The following is an 18,348-nucleotide window of genomic DNA, read 5'->3' as shown; positions in this document are numbered from 1 at the left end:
TGTTAGGCCAGGTTCTGAGCTGTGTATTTGCAGCTGTTATTTGCATCTGCTCTGAGGGTGGGCTTCCCGCCTGGGAGGGTGTGTCCCTAGACCACCGCCATTCCTCACAGTACAGTCTACCACCACTAAGTTCTTCCATTGACGGAGGTTGCCTTCTAGCTCACTGTTATTATTGTCTGTAAAGTGAGCATGTTTTCTCCAACGGAGCACATTAGCAGTTCTCTGTCCCACTGGGCCTATTAGCATCAGGTGGACTGTTGTTTTGTTTGCAATGATATATTTGAGGGGACTTGTTTACTAGGCAGTTGCTAACTAGGTAAAATCATGAACATTGCAGTCTTAGTGCTTCCAGAATATGTGGTTCATCCTGGGGAAGTGATTGTATTTCCCCAGGCTTTAAATCTGAGCACAAGTTACAGAAAATAGTTTGGCATATGAAAGAAGTTGCATTCTCCCTCCCCATCTCTTGTCATTAACAGCATCGTGTACTCATGGGATGTGTCCTAAAATGTGAAATTTCTTCCTTGAATAAATAAAAATGCAAATGTCACCAGGAGCTGATAACTGGCACAGTCTGGAAATCTCTCGATGCATTCTGGTGACTTTTTCATCGGGCTTCTGTCTTCCTTTCCGTCCACGATAAAAATTCCAAAGGGAGAGCTGGGGAGATGGCTCAGCCAAAGAGCTCAGCACACAAGCATGAGGACCTGAGTTCGATCCCCAGGGCCCATGTGAAAGTGTGTACCTTTGTAGTCCAGTGCCGGGGAGGCCAAGACAGGCAGATCCCAGAGTCAGTGCTCAGCCACTCTGTTGACTGGGCTAGTTCCAGGTCCAAGGAGAGACCTAGTCTCAACAACATAAGGTGTAGAGTGGCTGGGGAGAACACCTGACTTTGATATGTGGCCTCTGCAAGCATGCGTGTTCACGCACGCGCGTGCGCGCGCGCGCGCGCACACACACACACACACAATTCCAAATAGTTACGAGTGTAGTTATTTTTCAGTCAGTGTCTTCTCATTATTATATTTTTCCCTAGTCTGTCCAAGAACACCTAATTTGTAGACGATTCATGTGTATTTTGGTACTAATTAAAACTAAGGCAGCATAGTTTCAAGATAAATAAGTGGATTTATATGCAGTACTAATATGCAGGGTTTATTATATTTATGCATTATTTATTTATGGAAGCAACTGAGTTTCTACATGCCAGGGCTACTTAATGGATGGTACCAGAAAGATTCTGGAGTAAGGAAGTGTGTTGCATGCAGTACACTTGAAACTACAGAATTAAGGTGGTGCCTGGGAAGTGAGACCAGAGGAGCTGTTGATGACGTAGGCAGGACAAGGTGCTGGGGAATCTGCACTCGGGCAGTGTTCTTGGTGCCGTCCTCTGGGGTGCCATGAAATCGCTGGCCTGGAGGGCAGGGCTCAGCTCTTCTTTCCTTCCTCTGCTCATTCTGTGAAATTAGTTTCTGGTTTCAATAGTGGGAAACACTCCCGTAAGATAGGGACCTGTCACAGCCTGTTTGTGCATGCCCTGCATAGTTCTCTGCTATTCTTCTGACCCAGAATAGACATCATTATCATCATTTTCTCTCTCCATCGTATGACAACAAACTCACCTGGAGGCCTGGTCCAGGCCTTTCTCAACCATCTGTTGTTCAATATGCAGGCTTTGGGGACCAAGATAGCCGTGTGGTGGAAACAGTGATGCAGAGGAAAGGTGATGAGAAATTGAGGGTGGGATGAGATCAGCCCAGAGGGTCAACACAGACCGAGGGGCTCTGGGCTTTCATGAGTGAGTGAGGGGCGCCTGTCAGAGGTGTTTTTCTTAGAGTCGGAGCAACAGCCGCTGTCCACACCTGTTGCCAGTCAGCACAGCAGACATTGACTGTCCAATGTTGAAGGCATATTTTCAGTTAGAGGACGCTGTTTCTAGCTGCTTGGTTAAGCCAACCTGTGTCACTTATACCTGTGAGTAAAATTGCATTTTTTGGATCTCCTAACCTTATTTCAGAGCCTTTCTGGTTCCATCCGTTTTAAGTGGCTCTTGGCATGTAGAAACAGAGTTGACTCAATGAATAAATAATGAGATTATCTTAAAGTATGCACTTGGGAATGTTTCCTTTGAAAATCACAGAAGTAATGTTTGTATTTAAAGGTTCAAATAGTACAGAGTGATGGGAAGGGAACACATGCGTTCCCCGACTCCATGCGCCCCAACTCCTTCCTCTTAGCCACGGTTCTACTGTTTTTGCTGTTTAGAGGTGTCTGGAGTGTGAGTCTAGAACATTCTTGTGCAGTAAAAAGATATCAGGGTTTGTTGTTGCTGCCGCTAGCCTCGTGTAATCACGCTCTTCTTCCCACCGCCCTGTTTTCTCTCTTGCTCTAGCGTTTCAAAGCAGAGAACACATCATGTCTGCTTGCTTGTGAATACTCAGATTTGCACCTACAGTAGGGAGAGCCGACACAGCTCTCCCACCCAGCAGGACCAGCCATCGCTGCCGGGCGTGAGGGAGCACATCTCTCTGATTCCTTTCTCACCTCACAAGTGTCTCTTCCCAGAGCTCAGTTTACACAGGATCCAAAGAAGTTTCACACCGTCCTTATTTTTGTTTATCTCTTTTTGTTTTCTTTGTAACCATGATCCTTTCTCATTTGTGTGTGTGCGTGTGCGTGTGTGCGTGCGTGCGTGCGTGCGTGCGTGTGTGTGTGTGTGTGTGTGTGTGTGTGTGTAAAAATGTGTGGGAGTACATGTCCAGGCCAGAGGTCTCTGCTGCATGCCTTCTGATATGCCATCCATGAATTTTTGTTGTAAAAATGTAATCAGGCCTCAAACTAGAAGTTCATCACAAATAGAAGGAATAATAATAATTTAGAAAGCTGAAAATGCTATGGGGATGTCAGTGCCAGAGCATGGGGGATTCCTCAGGACAGGTGACCCAGTTTCTTTCAACATAAAAGGCAGTGAATGGAGGGGCTGTAAAGTGTTCTGTAAAGTCTGTAAAGTGCTTCCCCCGAAGCACGAGACCCCAAGTTGGGATCCCAGCACTCACGTGGGAGCCGGGTGAGGCCGTGCACACCGATAATCTCATTACTGGGAAAGCAGAGGTGGAGGACCCCTGCAGCCCACTGGCTAGCCAGCCAGGACAGCGAGTTTCAAATAAATAAAATAAAAATGGAAAGAAATTGGGGATGTATCTCAATGGCAGAGGAGGCCTAGGTTCAATCCCAGGGACACACACACACACACACACACACACAGGCGCGCGCGTGCACACACAGACACTCAGACATGTACACAGACAGACAGACATGCACACAGGCACACACACACACACACACACACACAGACACACATGCTCGTACACAGCAGACATACACAGACACATGCACATAAAGACAGGTAGACATATGTACATAGATAGATACACAGGCGCGCGCACGCGCACACACACACACACACAGACACACACACACACACACACACACACACACACACCCTTTAGCTGCACCAGTGTTCACTTCCCACACCACCGAATTGTAGAGGTTAGTTGATGGATGCAGTAGTGTCTGGACAGACGCTTCCTTGTGAGGACGGCGCTGGAGACAGGTCCGAGCTGCACTTAGAGGAAGCGGTCGGTTTGCTTGCTTCCCTGACAACTGGAAGTGTTTGTTGGGCCTGGTGTGTCCCTTCCTACAGTAGGCAGCCAGGCCCCGTACAGATCAGAGAAAGTCAGTACGCATTGTTGGGGGCAAGCAGAGGGACACACAGAAGAGGATAAAAAAAAAAAAAGGAAAAAACCCTGACCCGAGGACCCCCTGACGGCTAAATTGGCAGCCGCCTCTGTCTGCACGAGCCACAGCTGAACAAGTCAGCAGTGGGGAGCTGGGATTCGTCTCCACTGGAGACCAGTGTGTGAGGTTTCTGCCAGTTGTTTGGTTTTCTGTGTGGAACAGTGCATTATTCTTGGTCCCATGCGATTGCCTTTATTTCTCACTCATTTCCAAGTGGGAATTCAGATATTGACTCAGGCTTCTCTGGCTGCGGGTGCGTTTGGGGCCAGGCTCGGTTCCTCTTCAGATGTCCTGTCAGTACACAACAGCCTTTGGAAATGAGGCTGTCACAGGCAGGATGACCAGCAGTGGCCAGATGGAACCCAATGGGAGTGACTAGCTGAATGTGGGTTTCTTCCTAAAGAAAAGTGGCCTTAAAACTTTCCCCATGCTTATAATCTTAGAATCGCCAAAGCGGGTGGCATCAGTTGTTTGTGGTGCTTTTTAATATAGTGATCCATGCACATCACAGTCAGGTGCAATGTGCCTTCTTGTTTTCTTTAGTATTAACTTTTTTCCTCCCTCTTCCAAGCCCCAGAAGAAGAAAGCGGGAAGCCTTTCCAGTGTCCAATATGTGGTTTGGTTATAAAGAGGAAGAGTTACTGGAAGCGGCATATGGTGATTCACACAGGTTTAAAAAGTCACCAGTGTCCGCTCTGTCCATTCCGGTGTGCTCGCAAGGACAATCTCAAATCCCACATGAAGGTAAGCCAGTGGTGGATGGGATGGGGGCTGCTTCTATTACCCACTGCAGCAGGCTGCTTGGCCAACAGGGGGCGCTGTAGTGGAGCAGGCCCGAGAACACTAGCACTGGGTCGTGAGGAGAATGGAGAGGGTCATCCTCGAGGAAGACCCTCAGTCTTAGGATCAGGTTCTTGAGACTGTCAGTGCATGGGGTGACGCCAAACATCCTAGGACATCATTTTCTTCTTTTTGTTTTTTGAGACAAGATTTCTCTGTGTAGCCCTGTCTGTCTTGGAACTTGCTCTAGACCAGGCTGGCCTCGAACTCAAAGGTCCGCCTGCCTCTGCCTCTTGAATGCTGGGATTAAAGGTGTGCGCCACCACAGCCTGAGTTATTCATTTTCAATCTCCTATTAAAAACAGTTGTAGGTCTGGGGCGGCTCAGCAGTTAATCTCTTGACAGGTTAGCATGAGACCCAGTTCTTATTCCCAGAAACCACTGCAAGTGGTGGGTAGGGGCAGCCCACTCCTTGCAGTCTCACCCTTAGAAGGGGAGACAGGATTCCCCAGAGCAAGCTGCATAGATAAGACTAGCCATATCAGCTAGCTCTGGTTTGATTGGAAAGCTTGCTTCAGTGAAGAGAGTAGATGAGTGGTCAGGGATCCTGATCTCAGTCTAGGGCTTCTACATTTAAGTGTACACATGTGCATATGTGTGTACAAACACGCCTATGTGCACCCATGTACATACAAACATGCATACACACATGGATACCATACACGTGAAAAACGGGGAAAGAAGAAAACAACAAAACCCACTAGGAAGCTTATACCTACCACCCTTCTGTGGAGAACTAACTAGAATCCATGTTTGGAAATGAGGGAAACTTGGCAATATAGAAATAACTCTTTTATACTGAGGTTTTGTTTCAGCTTGGGGGGGTGGGGGGGACTCATGAGGTCACAGAGCTTGACGATTTGAATTCGACAAAGACCTGAGTTGAAATCCTCCCAGCACTGTGCTAACCAAATAGGCTTGGGCGAGTCACCGTCAGACTCTCAGTTTTCCCTTCTACGAAATGGGAAGGAGCAGGTGCAGGCGTCCTCAGTGTTGTGGGAGACAGAAGTGGCCACATGCCTGACCTAAGGAGTTCATAATCGTCACCCGGCATCTTAATGTACTGATAACTCCCAATGCGACTTAGACATGACATTATGTATGAAGTGTCTCTACTCCCAGGAGAAGTCCAGTGATATCTGCTTATGTCGAAATCTTGCCTTTGAATCTTTCTGCATAGATCAGTCATTGTCCAGAATTGAAGATCTAGACGGGGCAGTCACACAAGATTTCTACTCACTGTAGCAAATAGCTCAGAAGATTGAAAAAAAAGTGAATGCATGATGTCATCTGCTTTCTCTCATTTGCCTTTTCCTCCTGGGGTCAGCAGCTCCATCTTCAGGACTCATTTAAGTAGGAGTCTGGTTGGCTGACTTTTACGGAGGCTACTTGGCTTCTACCTTAGCCCTCCTCATCTCAGTCTCCTCCAGGTAAAACCTCACACTTTGAACCTGCAGCGTTGAGACTTCACAAGGAATGCCTTTTTAAAACCAGACCTTGCTTTAGCAACTGTGTCCTAAGCTGTGTTTAGAAATCAGGTCTGGTGAATTTCAAGCCTCAGCGAGCAGAAAACTTGCATCTACCCTGACACCTTGTAAACTTGGTTTCAGCTCAGGGTCACTTAAAACAACCTATTTATAAACCCATGGAAAAAAGGCTGGGTTTCAATAGCTAGGACTGCTGACCCCGACGCTCCAGGGAGATGAGCTCGAGCCTTGATGACAGAGGCAGATGGCCACGACAGTGCTGCGGATGAGAGGCGCCCGGGCTCGGCGGGTCGCGGGGTCCTGAGTGCTTTCAGAACAAATCAATAACCACTACAGTAAAGCAGTTGTGTGGAATCGCTACTTTATTCAAACTCATGGTGTCCTAACCTGTTGAGCTGTGACTCCTTTTATAGGGAACTGTGAGAGGCGCTTATACAAGTTTAATTTTATCAAAGGCATACCTACTTGTCCCTGTTCCCCTCCTCCTATTGGCCTCATAACATTTTTTTTAATCGAATATAATTTAACTTTGCAAAATTTGGCAAATGTTTTCTCCATAGGAATGCTATGGTGTGGTCTTATGCATATACATATTCTGTTTCCTTTACCAGAGGCTGCAAATGTGAATCATTTTTCTAAAATGAATTTTATCTGAGAAGTAGGGCAGTCTAGCCAAAGGTTAAGATCTGACTTTAGCTAAGTGAGAGTTCATGGCTTAGAACCCGTGAGCATTTAGTAGTATGGTTGAAACCCTCTACACCTCTGTTACCACAAATGGAGAGACAAATGTGGTCTTTCTCACCTGGTAAGAGTTAAATGAGATCGTTTGTATAAAACCTTCATACAGAGCCCAGTGTGGAGAAGCAGCCGTCAGTAAATACAGCTAATACAGTAATCGTTATCCAAAAACCATCTGAAAATACATTAACATTTACATTTAGGGATAATGAATAAAATGCTAGAAAAAGTTACTCCAAAATAAGTTTTATGGCTTCCTTCTTTTTATGATCTATCTTTAGTACTGAGAATTTATAAAAACTGATACAAAGAACAAGAAATTGGCTGTTTATCTCATCCTGAAGAAGTAGCCATTATCTTCAGGATATATAATATGCTATATTGATTACATTGGTTTATGTCAGTAGAACAGAGATTCCACTGCAGTCAACAAATGCAGTGCTTACTGTATTCCTCACAGGCGTGGGCACTGTACAAATGTACAAATTTTTCTTTTGCAAGCCTGCATTTCCTCCATAATACAGGGTGCAATTGTCTTTATGACCAGCTGCACGAGGAACTTGAAAATGCCTCCAGCATCCTCAGGGTTATCGTAGATTTCCTGAAGTCTTCTGCAGCTTGCCCTAGTGAGTAAGCTTGCAGGAATAGTCTGTGAGATTCAGAAGCTAAACTCAGCGGGAAAGGCAAAGAGGGTCGTGAAGACAGAGGACGCTGATGACGTAATGGAGGGAGACTGGGCCTGAGGTCACACGTGAGTTCTGCCCTTCCGAGGTCACCATTTAGAGACCTGGGATCACTCACGAGACCCTCACCTGCCCAGCCTGGTCCCCTAAGAGGTTGGCTATAGTTCCTCTCCAGAATTTCTCCAAGTCTTGAAATACTTCAACTCAAGCGTCCCACATTTACTTACCCAGGAGGCGGCCTTGACGTCACATCACCCGGTACCCGTCAGTGAGTCCCTTGCTACTGGCCAGCATTCCTTCTCTTTAGAGGTCTAAGAGGGACTTCAAAGCATGTGTTGGTCTAAAGGGAATCAAAATTATAGCAGAAAAGCCCTCTCCTGTCGGGAGAGTAGGGCCACGCTGCCGTTGGCCACATGTAAGCCAAATCCCAGGTGGGAAGGTGTAGCTCAAATAAAATTATAAGTGCCAGAGTGAACCCAATTCTGTTTTGCTCTTCGACTTGACACTAATTTTCCTAAAACTAAGCACAGCAAGGCCAGGTTGAGGCGGAAAAGGAGCCATGAGAAGTGGTCTTGCACACGGTGCCCCTTTTCAGCATCCCCCACCCCCTCGATTTTGGAACCTGGGCTCTCCTCTGTGCCATTTTTTCCTTCCAGCGTGGCTTTTAGAGCTTGGGTTAGCTCCTCTCTGGGGTCAGGAGATGTGAGCACACTTCTGAGATGGAATCTGCCCCGTGGCACCAGGCTCAGGGACACGGAAGCTTCCTGCCCAGTGACCTTTACCGCCTGGCTTTGGGCACGCCTGGGCAGATACCTGTCAGGAGCCCTTGAGGCTGTCCTGACACCTCCAAGGGGCTCTTCCTGAGTGACCTGGGCTGAGGAGCTTGGGGGGGGGGGCTTTGCTGCAGGAGGGACCGGTCATTTCCTCACCTCCGCCCTCTTCTGGGGTACAGGAGAACCCTTTTATGGGCAGGACCCTGTCACAGTTACATTTAAGCTTTTGTGGTTGTTTCTGTTGAGAAACAGGCATTGAGGAGCCTGGAAGATCTTTTGTTGTTTTTAGCAGAAAGCCACAGTGGGGTGCTGTGGCAGCGGGATCTCACGATTAACTTAATTTCTTTGCTTTTGTTGGTCACTTAACATTATTTAAAGTGTGTTTTGGCTGGTGAAGAATGCTTTTGGATTTCATTCAGAAGGCATAAACAGCTGTAGGAAAACTTGCTCTCTTGGAAACGAGACCTGAGCAAAGTGGCCAGGTGGTACCGAGGATGAGCAAATGAGCCTTGAGCTTCACTGAGATCCAGGTTCAAACCCCAGTCGGCTCACCCCGACCTGTGGAGCGTCCGTTTTGTTTTGAGTGCCAATTGCTTACGTTCTTGTTTGTCCAGATCACACGACTCCCCCAAACCATTTGGCGTAGATCTACACCCCTGGCAGTTCCTACTCGAGGGAGGGCCAGTCCTGAAATAGCAGGGTGTAACAGGTCAGTCCTGAGGCACGGTGGTGAGATGAATGGGAAGTCACAAGTTTATGAACACCTGCCAGCTCGAAGCCTGGCTCGGGCCAAGGCAATGATCTCCTCACCTTTTCAAGCACTAAATATGGTAGTGACAGGAAGAGAGAAGTTTCTCGCCATTGTTACAGGTCCTGGGTACAGGCAGGTTTGGGGCTGGGCGTGCAAGGCTCTCCCCGCTCTTTAGACCCTGTAACGCTGTTGGAGCTTGGCGTCCTGCCCAGATGGGTCCGTCCCCCCCCCCCCCGTCCCCCCTCCCCCGTCTTCCTTTCTTCATGTGGAACTGGGTTCAAGATACTTATTGGGGGTGGGGGTGTTCCATCTCCCCATCTGTGAAGCTGCAATACCCTGGAGACATATTTTTTCCTCTCCATTTTGTTGGCAAAGCAGCAGATTCTCTGGATTGCTGTCACAAGTTTCAGGGAAGGTTGTGTCTTTGGGGTCCTGACTGCTGACCTCGTAAGGTCAGAAGGTATTTCAAGTGAGGTCACGTGACTAGCTTATTAGAAAGCTTCTACCCAGGACAGCATGGAGGCCTCCACGGGCCCACTCTGTTTCAGGAGTGACTTTATTTTGCCTAGCGCACCGTTGTGAACATCCTCTCTGGTGCTTTTCTCCCGGCCCTGTGTGGGGTGTGGGACTTACTGAGGAACGGACAGGCGCAGACGGGCGTCTTCCACAAGCTCGTGGTGACCGGTTCCACTCTCGTTGCTTCTCCGGCAGGTTCATCAGCACCAGGACCGGGGAGAGACCTTTCAGTGCCAGCTGTGCCCCTTCACTTCCTCACGCCACTTCAGCCTGAAACTGCACATGCGCTGCCACCAGCACTTCCTGAGGACAGAGGCCAAGGTGAAGGAGGAGATCCCAGACCCAGATGTCAAGGGATCTCCCCACCTCAGTGACAGTGGCTGCCTGGGGCAGCAGAGGGAAGGAGGAGGGACAGAGCTAGTGGGGGCCGTGATGACGTCCGATACTCCAGAGAGGACTGGCCAGGGTAGGGCTGGCGTGGCACCTTTGCTGGTGAAGGAGGAGCCCAAGGAAGATAACGGCCTGCCCGCCTCCTTTACCCCGAATGCTGCCGACAGGCCCGCCAACCACACAAAGCTGAAAGACCCCACCGAGTATGTGTCCAACAGTGCGGCAGCATTGTTCAGCCAGGACATCTCGGTTAAGATGGCCTCCGATTTTCTCATGAAGCTGTCAGGTACTTGCATAGGGTTGTGTTCTCTCTTTCTCATCTGTTCAATAAGATGGTAGGGCTAGGTGACTGCAAGGCTCCTTGAGCTCTAATGCTTCCTACTCTGGAACGGTTTCTTTTTCCTCCCCTCTTTCCTTTACCCCGCCCTTCCCCTTTTTATGTTTTGTTTTGGTACTTCTTTGAAAACAAGCATTACCTCTGCTTGGGTCTGGAAACAGTAGGGATTGCCCCTCTCCTGGGCTCTTAGTGGGGGTAGTCGGGGGTAATCTAGGTTTGTGTCCTTGCTTCCTACAACCTTGGGTCTCAGTTCTCTTCCTTGCTTTGCTCTGGTGTCTCTGAGGTGCGTCTGTGTCTGTCTCCCTTTTGATATTCAGGGTCTTGACTGTTTTAATTGCAAAGCTTTTTGAAGAACGTAATCAAAGTCTACCTTGAGGAATTACAGACTTTCCTTAGACAGAGGTTAAAGATTATCATGAGTTTTCCTCAGGATCATTGTGTTGGGATAAAACATACTTACAATATCCCGGTTTAGACATTTTAGGAGTGTGCATTTTAGTGCATTTACAGTGTTGTGTGACCATCTCCGGAAATACGTCACACTCTCAAACGGTATCATTAAACGACAGAGTTCCTGCCAGCCCCTCCTCAGCCTCCACTAACCACCATTTACCTTCGGTCTGTATGAACTTGGCCATTGTAAGCAGCCCAGGAAAGTGGAATTTCAGAAAAAATTTCAAGCATCCTTCCCAATTGCCCTAATGCCCTTTGAAAAGAGGCTGATGTATAAGTTATAAAAATATGTCTTGCTAATAGACACTGTTTTCCATTGCCAACACATAGTACATGTTTTTACTGTTCAATGACTTTGATGAACTAGCATTTTGCACTGGGGTGGAGCATTGGTAGATGTTTTTCTTACTCTCTTGGAGCATTAACACACGTAGGCCTATGCTGTTTTTGAAAATATGATTTTAAATTTTAAAGGCATTGTAGAGGGTGGAGAAAGGTCGGTTGAGAATGGGTTCTGTCTGTCAGTGAAGGTGGCAGTCCCCAGGATGATTTCCAAATGCCATTTCAGCTCTCTGGAGATTGACAATACCCTTTAAATGGAGAATAATTGGTCACCGCCTTCCTTTAAATGGACCGTGCGTCGTATTTCACTAAATGTCATTGCCAGGTGAATGAGAGGCTCAGCGTCCCTCTGAAGTCCCTTTGCACCGTGACACTTCAGTCGGGTCTTTCGGAATGTACCTCCTCACCCTGATCTTTGCCCCTCAGCAGTGGGAAACATGAGTAGGGTGACAGAAGAGAGACGGGATGAAAAATGAGGCACCCAGGAAAGGATCCACGATGGAAGGGAGCAGGGGAGGTTGTAGGGTGTGCTGCAACACTGAAGAAGGCCCGCGGCCTGGACCAGTCTCAGGATTTATTTCATCTGGCCTAGCTTCCCGTTCCTCATCTTCGTGTTTCTCCTTTTTCATCGCAGCCTCAGGGAAAACAGGTTCTTCATACTCAGAGTTTTAGATTTAATTTTTTACCCAAAATATGAGGGGGAATGGGTGTTTCCCTTGGGCCTTCCAGATCCTTTAGGGTGTCACCTGTAGGGAATCACCTACAATCCCAAGACTTGGGAGAAGGCCAGACTAGAGTGCATGAAACCCTGTCTCCCCAAACCATCAGGTAACAATGAAAAAAACAAGGTGTTACCTAGGGGTGCTTCCTTTTCTGGGCTCCTATAGTGTAGCCCCAGGAGAAGGATGCCATATTCATTTAGCGTAGCCTAGCATGGGAGATATTTACTTAATAGACAAGGGCAGACCGAGCAGGGGTACATAGCATGTAGTAAGGTGGGATCCCTTCTACTCAGAATCCAGATCCCTTCAGGGCTGCCTGGCAGGCTTGATCTTGGGCTAAAACACTGATACAGGGCTCCCGCTGGGCTTAGCTCTGAGCGCTAGCCCTTCCCATCCCACCAGGCACTGGGCTGTGGTTATTAGCTCCAGCGCTTCTCAGCGAGCATGAGAAAAGGCTTCAGCTGCTCAGACCCAGAGCTGTGAACAGCAGAGGCAGAGGGAGAAACCCTTTGTAGGCCGGGGTGAAGCACTGTATGCCAAAGGCGTATATATAGTGGTCTGTGGTTTTCGGTTGTTGATGGGGGTTGCTTACGGTTTGGCCATGGGAGAATTTACCGACTGATCAATTGGCATAAGAAAACAGATAGCAAAGGCACACTGTTTATGCAAAAGGCCCATGCAGCTATTTTATGGTGGCTTACTAGAGGTCCTGAAACCTGACTTGTATGCACTGTTACCTAGCAACCTGTTATAAAGTCACCAGGGAGTGAGATGCATCGGTAATTTTTTGTGTGCATATTTGGATGTAAATGTAAACTTGGTGACTGTGGCGGTGCTGCCCACGGGAGGAGAAGTCATGTTCAAAGGAAAGGAATGTGTTTGTCTGCAGATCCCCCCACACGCACCCACCGTGGGGCTGGTCCGGCTCTGCTGCTGACTGCTGTGCTTGCCGGGGCTCCACCTGGCTCTGGTGGCTGTCACTCAGAGACACAATCCCAGGGAGCTATGGCTCTTGCTAGCTCTTCTTACCCTCAAATGGTGTGGACTAGTGGTTAGCCCCAGGCCCTGTCCCTTGGTGTCATAATGGCGCCATTGTTCTTGCACTGATTTTTTTTCCCTTTAGGGCTCTGTCCTTGCACCTGCTGGTACGATAGGGTGCAGCTGTTTGTGGGCACTGAGTCTGGGAGTCTCTGTGCCAGTTCACGGTCTGCAAAAACAGAGTGCAGTGACAAATTCAAGCGTGGAGACATGTATTTGTTTCCAAAGGAGAGAGAGAAAACCCTTGATGCTTTTTGCTCCTTGGATTAAAATCAAGCATTAAGCTGACTGCATGGAATCCACTGAGGCTCACAGTCATGGGTGGGATGCAGTTTACTCTAACCCAGTGGTTCTCAACCTGTGGATCATGACCCCTTTGAGGGTCACATAACAGATATCTGCATATCAGATATTTATATTACAATTCATAACAGTAGCAAAATTACACTTAATGAAGTAGCACCATAATTTTATGTTTGGGGGTCACCACAGCATGAGAACCTGTCTTACAGGGTCTCAGCATTAGGGGGGTTGAGGACCATGGCAACCCTCCCCCATTCGAGGTTTCCTGGTTACATGCTTGTGAAGTAAAATCCCTTTTCCGAACCTCCAGCTGTTTTCCCCACTGAATCCTGACAACATTCCTCAGTCCTAGACCCGGGCTCACCATCATGCTTGATTCAGCCCAACTGCTAGCCTAACGCATTGCTGGGGAAAAAATGATTTTGTAGACTTTGCTCCGGGCTTGGGGCTGGGAGGCAGCCTTTCAGGGCGGTAGCTCTGCTGTTTACACAGCTCTTTCCTGGAAGCCAGGAGACATATGCAAATTGTGGGATGGCAGGGTGACCTACCCCTGGTCACATGACTGGGAGCGTTCCTAGGAGAGGTGCTTACCCAGCCTAGGAAGCTACTGCTCCAGCTGACCCTGGGCCTGTCTCCTATGGCCAGCAGCAGTTTATAACCTCCACAGCAAGTTAGACCTACCTAGGGAGTTTTTGTAAAATGCCAGAGCCCAAAAGTGATGGCTTAATTAATTGGACTGGTGTATGCCCAGACATTGGTATTTTCCTTGCACTCCTCTGGTGGTTCTAACAGGCAACCAGGACAAAGGTCAGCAGATAGGAGATAGAAAGTGGGCACCATGGGGCTGGAGACACAGCACAGGCAGCAGAGTGCTTGCCTAGCATGCACCAAGTCCCGGGTTCGATCTCCAGCATCACATAAACTGGAAATAGTGATGCAGACCTGTAATTCCAACATTAGTGAGGTGGAGGCAGGAGGCTCAGAAGTTTACTCCTCAGCTACATAGAGAATCAGAGACCAACCTGGACTCTATGAGACAGCGTTTCAGAAGAGCCACATGATCCCCAAACCAGCAGTGAACAAGCCTAACTTGGTACTTGGTACAGTGTTTTCAGTCTAGATCGGAGTCTCTGAGTGGAGCCCTCCTTTAATTTCATCTGAGCCCATGAAAAGAGCATGATGCTGTAAGCTGAGTCTGAGACGCCTCATTGTAGGTCAAGGTTGACATGAAGGGAAGGCCTGGGTGAGTCATGTTCATTGACCCTATGATCTTCTTCCAGAGGGCTCATGACAAGAGATGTTGTCCAGTTTGAAAGTCCCCAGAGTAGATCAGAAGCCTCCAAGGGATTGGGGAGATTCAGTGAAGTGTTGAGCCGAGCAAGCCTGAGGACATGAGTTTAATCCCAGCACCCACGTAAGAAGCTGGTGTGGCGGTACAAAGGAGAGCACAGGTGGATCTCTGAAGCTGACTGGCCAGCTTGTCCTCACTGTCAAGTCCTAAGTATAATGAGAGACCTTGTCTCAAAAGCAAGGTGGACGGCTCCTAAAAGTGACACCCAAGGTTGACATCTGACCCATATGTGTACATGTGCACCCTCACACCAACACTTACACACAGGAACATATGTCCACACAAAGCTGTGAGCATCCTCATCAGAGGACCAAATTACAAGTTGCCTGTGATGGTCTTCTATCATCTTTTTTCTTCAAGATGCCATTTTTCAAGATATAAATTTAATTCTAACTCCCCAAATTATAACTAAGCAGTTAGTTGACAGAAACTTGGCACCTCACTTGTTGGCAAGGGATATCTTTTTGTCCCTGGCTTTCCAAAATAAAAGATATAAGTCATTTCAACTATTCTTAATCTAGACACTGACTAAAAAGTTTCGTGCTGTCTCCCGCACCCTATTAGCTCCAAGTAGGAAAGATGGACCTTCTGAAATACCCACTCACTTCCAGCCTCGCAGAGAGGGTTGGGAGCGAGCAGGTACTAGCCCAAGTGTTCCTGGCTTATTAGTGCCTCGGCCAAAAAACAGTGAGTTTTCAAGTAGAAATGAAAGATGCCCACAAAAGTTTCTGTGTCATCTTGTTGCTTCCCAGAGGCCTTTGTTCTGAAACCCCACCTCTTGCTTACTATTTTGATGCATTTGGGAGTAACAATCGGGCTTATGTATAAGTGTTGGGACCCCTGCTGGAGAAGAAGGCCAGTGAAGAGAGTCACCCCCTTTGCCTGGTGGCTCTGATGGCCTTCTCAGCCGCATCTTAACAAGCGGGCCTTCTTCCATGTAAATGCAGTCTTGTGCCATTCACACTCTGAGACATCGGTGCTGGTAGCCAGGGGCTCACACATCACCATGGGGGCATGGTTCCCTGACTGGACTATTTGATAGTCGCTTTTCAGCTTTGGTTTAGCCATTCTGTTCAGTCCTGCCTAGGCACTCTCGGGCCACGTGACTAAATTCCTCGTGTGAGCAGCTGCAGGAGGGCTGTGTGTGAGTAGACGGCCTGAATGCCCTTTAGAAACCCTGGATTCTACTGAACTTGGTGATTCCTGAGAGAGAGAGAGAGAGAGAGAGAGAGAGAGAGAGAGAGAGAGAGAGAGAGAGAGAGAGAGAGAGAGAGAGAGAGAGAGAGGTGGAGGAGGTGTGCAGAGAGAGAAGCTGCGTCTTGTTTTTAATGACTCTTAAAAGACTTGCTAGTGCAGGCGACAGGCAGGCCTGTGTGCAGGTGGAGCCTGGAGCTGTGTGTACACACTGATGTTGAAGTTTGTGTGGATGGAGCCCCGGAGGTATTTACTCACTGCTGCTGGATCTGGATCTGTGTTCAGCTTCTTGGAGTCTCATAACAGCCCTTTACATGAGCACTGTTATCATTCCATTTTACAGATGAGGAGAGAAAGGGTAAAGGTCTTGCTCGCTGTCACACAGCTAATAACTACACAGACTGGGGTTGAAATCCAGGCTGTGTACTGCCAGTGTTCTTGGTCCAGATGTGTCCATACCCCAAATGCAAGGTAAAGAAGTCACCATACAGGAAGTTGGCTCTGTTCTCTGCCCTTTTCATGTGTCTAGGGTTGGCCAGCCTCTCCAGCACAGAGCCTTCCTGTGACTGTTGTGTGCCAGGCATCTTTGGAAGTTGCATTGATTTTTTTTTGTGTGGTACTGGGCTTGGAAGCAAGGGCCTTATGCATGCTAGGCAGCCTCCCTAGCACCAAGCCGCACTCCAGCCATGGAAGTTGTATTACTGTTTTCAGCTTCTACAAATAGAGTGGTAACAGCAAAGCCAACTGACGTTGCAGTAGACCTTCGTCTGTCAGTTTCCAAACACATTACCTCCTCACAGTGGGAAAGGCGAGGACTGGAATTTAGATGTGTCTTTCCTTACTGTGCTGCATGTGCATGGCTCGTTCTGACAGTCACGGGAATGCTTTTTAAAAACTTACTACATTTTATTTATGTATTGTGAATGTGTGTGGGCGGGGCATGGATGTAGAGGTCAGAGGACAATTTACGGAAGTCGGTTGTTCCTCCCCTCTGCCGTGGGGGTTCCAGGAATTGAACTTAGGTCGTCAGGCTTGTCGGCAGGTGTCTTTACCCGATGAGCCATCTGGCCAGCCCCAGGATAATGTGGTACCTTGGTAGACCTGGGGAAAGTGTATCAGACTGCTGTGTCCACACCACTGAAGCCAGCCCTTCCCTGCCTTCTCCCCGTGGTCACTGTGGCCGCCACGGCTGCTGGTGTAAGAGCATCATTAATCACAAGGGTTTTCTGGGAACCAGGCGCCATGCCAGCAACTTCCTGCGCTCCCATTTAACCCTCCCTAGCCCTGAGGGTCGGCACAAAACCCGTTCTATGGATGAGGAAGCTGAGACTGGGAGGAACACGAGCGAAGACCCGGCCCTGGCTGACTACGAAGGCTTGGCTTGTGACCACTTAATTAGCTATTACCTAATTTTTATTTCTCAGTTGAGCGAGCGTCTTTTGACCTCCGTCTGCTCCACTGTTTATTTTCCTTGGCTTCAAATCATGGCATCACTTCTAATGCATGTGCTTTTAGTCACTAATCTGGTTACTCTTTCCCCCCATGCATCTTCAAAATACATCTACACAGTCCCTTCTTCTGGGCAGCCTTCACATCATCCCTAGACATCTTGTCCCTCGAGCTCCCATCACCCAGCCCCCACCCAGCCCTTCAAAGAACACTGATGATTCTGTTCCAGTACTTTCTACACAGGTTAGACCCAGTTGAGCTGGCTTTTCCTTTCCTTTCCCCCCTCCTTCCTTCCCTTTTCTTCTTCTTCTTCTTCTTCTTCTTCTTCTTCTTCTTCTTCTTCTTCTTCTTCTTCTTCTTCTTCTTCTCCTCCTCCTCCTCCTCCTCCTCCTCCTCCTCCTCCTCCTCCTCCTCCTCCTCCTCCTCCTCCTCCTCTTCTTCTCTCTCTCTCTCTCTCTCTCTCTCTCTCTCTCTCTCTCTCTCTCTCTCTCTCTCTCCTCTCACTTATCCAAGGATGATACTGAACTCCTGATCTTGCCTCATCTCTCGAGTGCTGGGATTACAGGCATGCACCGCTGCACCCAGTTTCTGTGGTAGGAGGCATCCCACCTAGGGCTTTGTGCATGCTAGCCTAGCACTCTCCCGAAGCCAGGTTACACCCTCCAGCTAGTTCTTTTTCTGCTGAATAACCAGCTCTCTGCACTCTCAAGAAAAATGAAGGCTCCTGCACACACCCTTTTCATTTCCAGTCTTTTCTTCTCGCCTGTTGTTCTGGGGTTTGGCCACAGGAACCATGAAGTTCCAAAGATCCTCTTTTTCCTCTTGGGAGGAGCTGGGCTTTGAGGGTGGGAGTCTGACCATTTCACAGCCCACCACAAACCCCAGTGCTTTAGACTGTCTTGATGATCCACAGTGACTGAGATCATTTACAAACGGATGTAGGAACTGGCATATGTCTGTGTTCATTAAATTTAAAATGGCAGGTGTAGCAGTAAGGAGGGGTGTCTCTGGAGTGGGCCATCAGTCCAAATGGCCATGGGAAGGATATGGCCCAACCTGTGGGTTCCTTCCTTAGTCTCCATGCAGATGACTCCAGGGCTGTTAAGGCATTTTGGTTTTTTGGATGTGTTAATAGCATGAATTTTAAATATGGCTTTCTTTCACATTTACTGAAGACTTGAGT

The 18,348-nt window shown here is 48.2% G+C and overlaps 1 protein-coding gene across 9 annotated transcripts in view; it reads left to right on the top strand.

Moving 5' to 3' along the window:
* Positions 1–18,348, top strand: part of Znf827 (zinc finger protein 827) — a 172,854-nt gene that overhangs the window by 38,887 nt on the left and 115,619 nt on the right. For all 9 annotated transcript variants that reach the window (XM_042277497.2, XM_016006182.3, XM_016006188.3 and 6 more), the window contains exons 3-4: positions 4,370–4,542; positions 9,782–10,262. In XM_042277497.2, coding sequence (XP_042133431.2) covers positions 4,370–4,542; positions 9,782–10,262 — 654 coding nt within the window. The remainder of the gene's footprint in view (positions 1–4,369; positions 4,543–9,781; positions 10,263–18,348) is intronic.

This window comes from Peromyscus maniculatus, chromosome 5 (genome assembly GCF_049852395.1).
Source record: "Peromyscus maniculatus bairdii isolate BWxNUB_F1_BW_parent chromosome 5, HU_Pman_BW_mat_3.1, whole genome shotgun sequence".
Lineage (NCBI taxonomy): Eukaryota > Metazoa > Chordata > Mammalia > Rodentia > Cricetidae > Peromyscus > Peromyscus maniculatus.
Note: the sequence above shows the minus strand (reverse complement) of the source record. Positions and strands in the feature narration are given on the sequence as shown.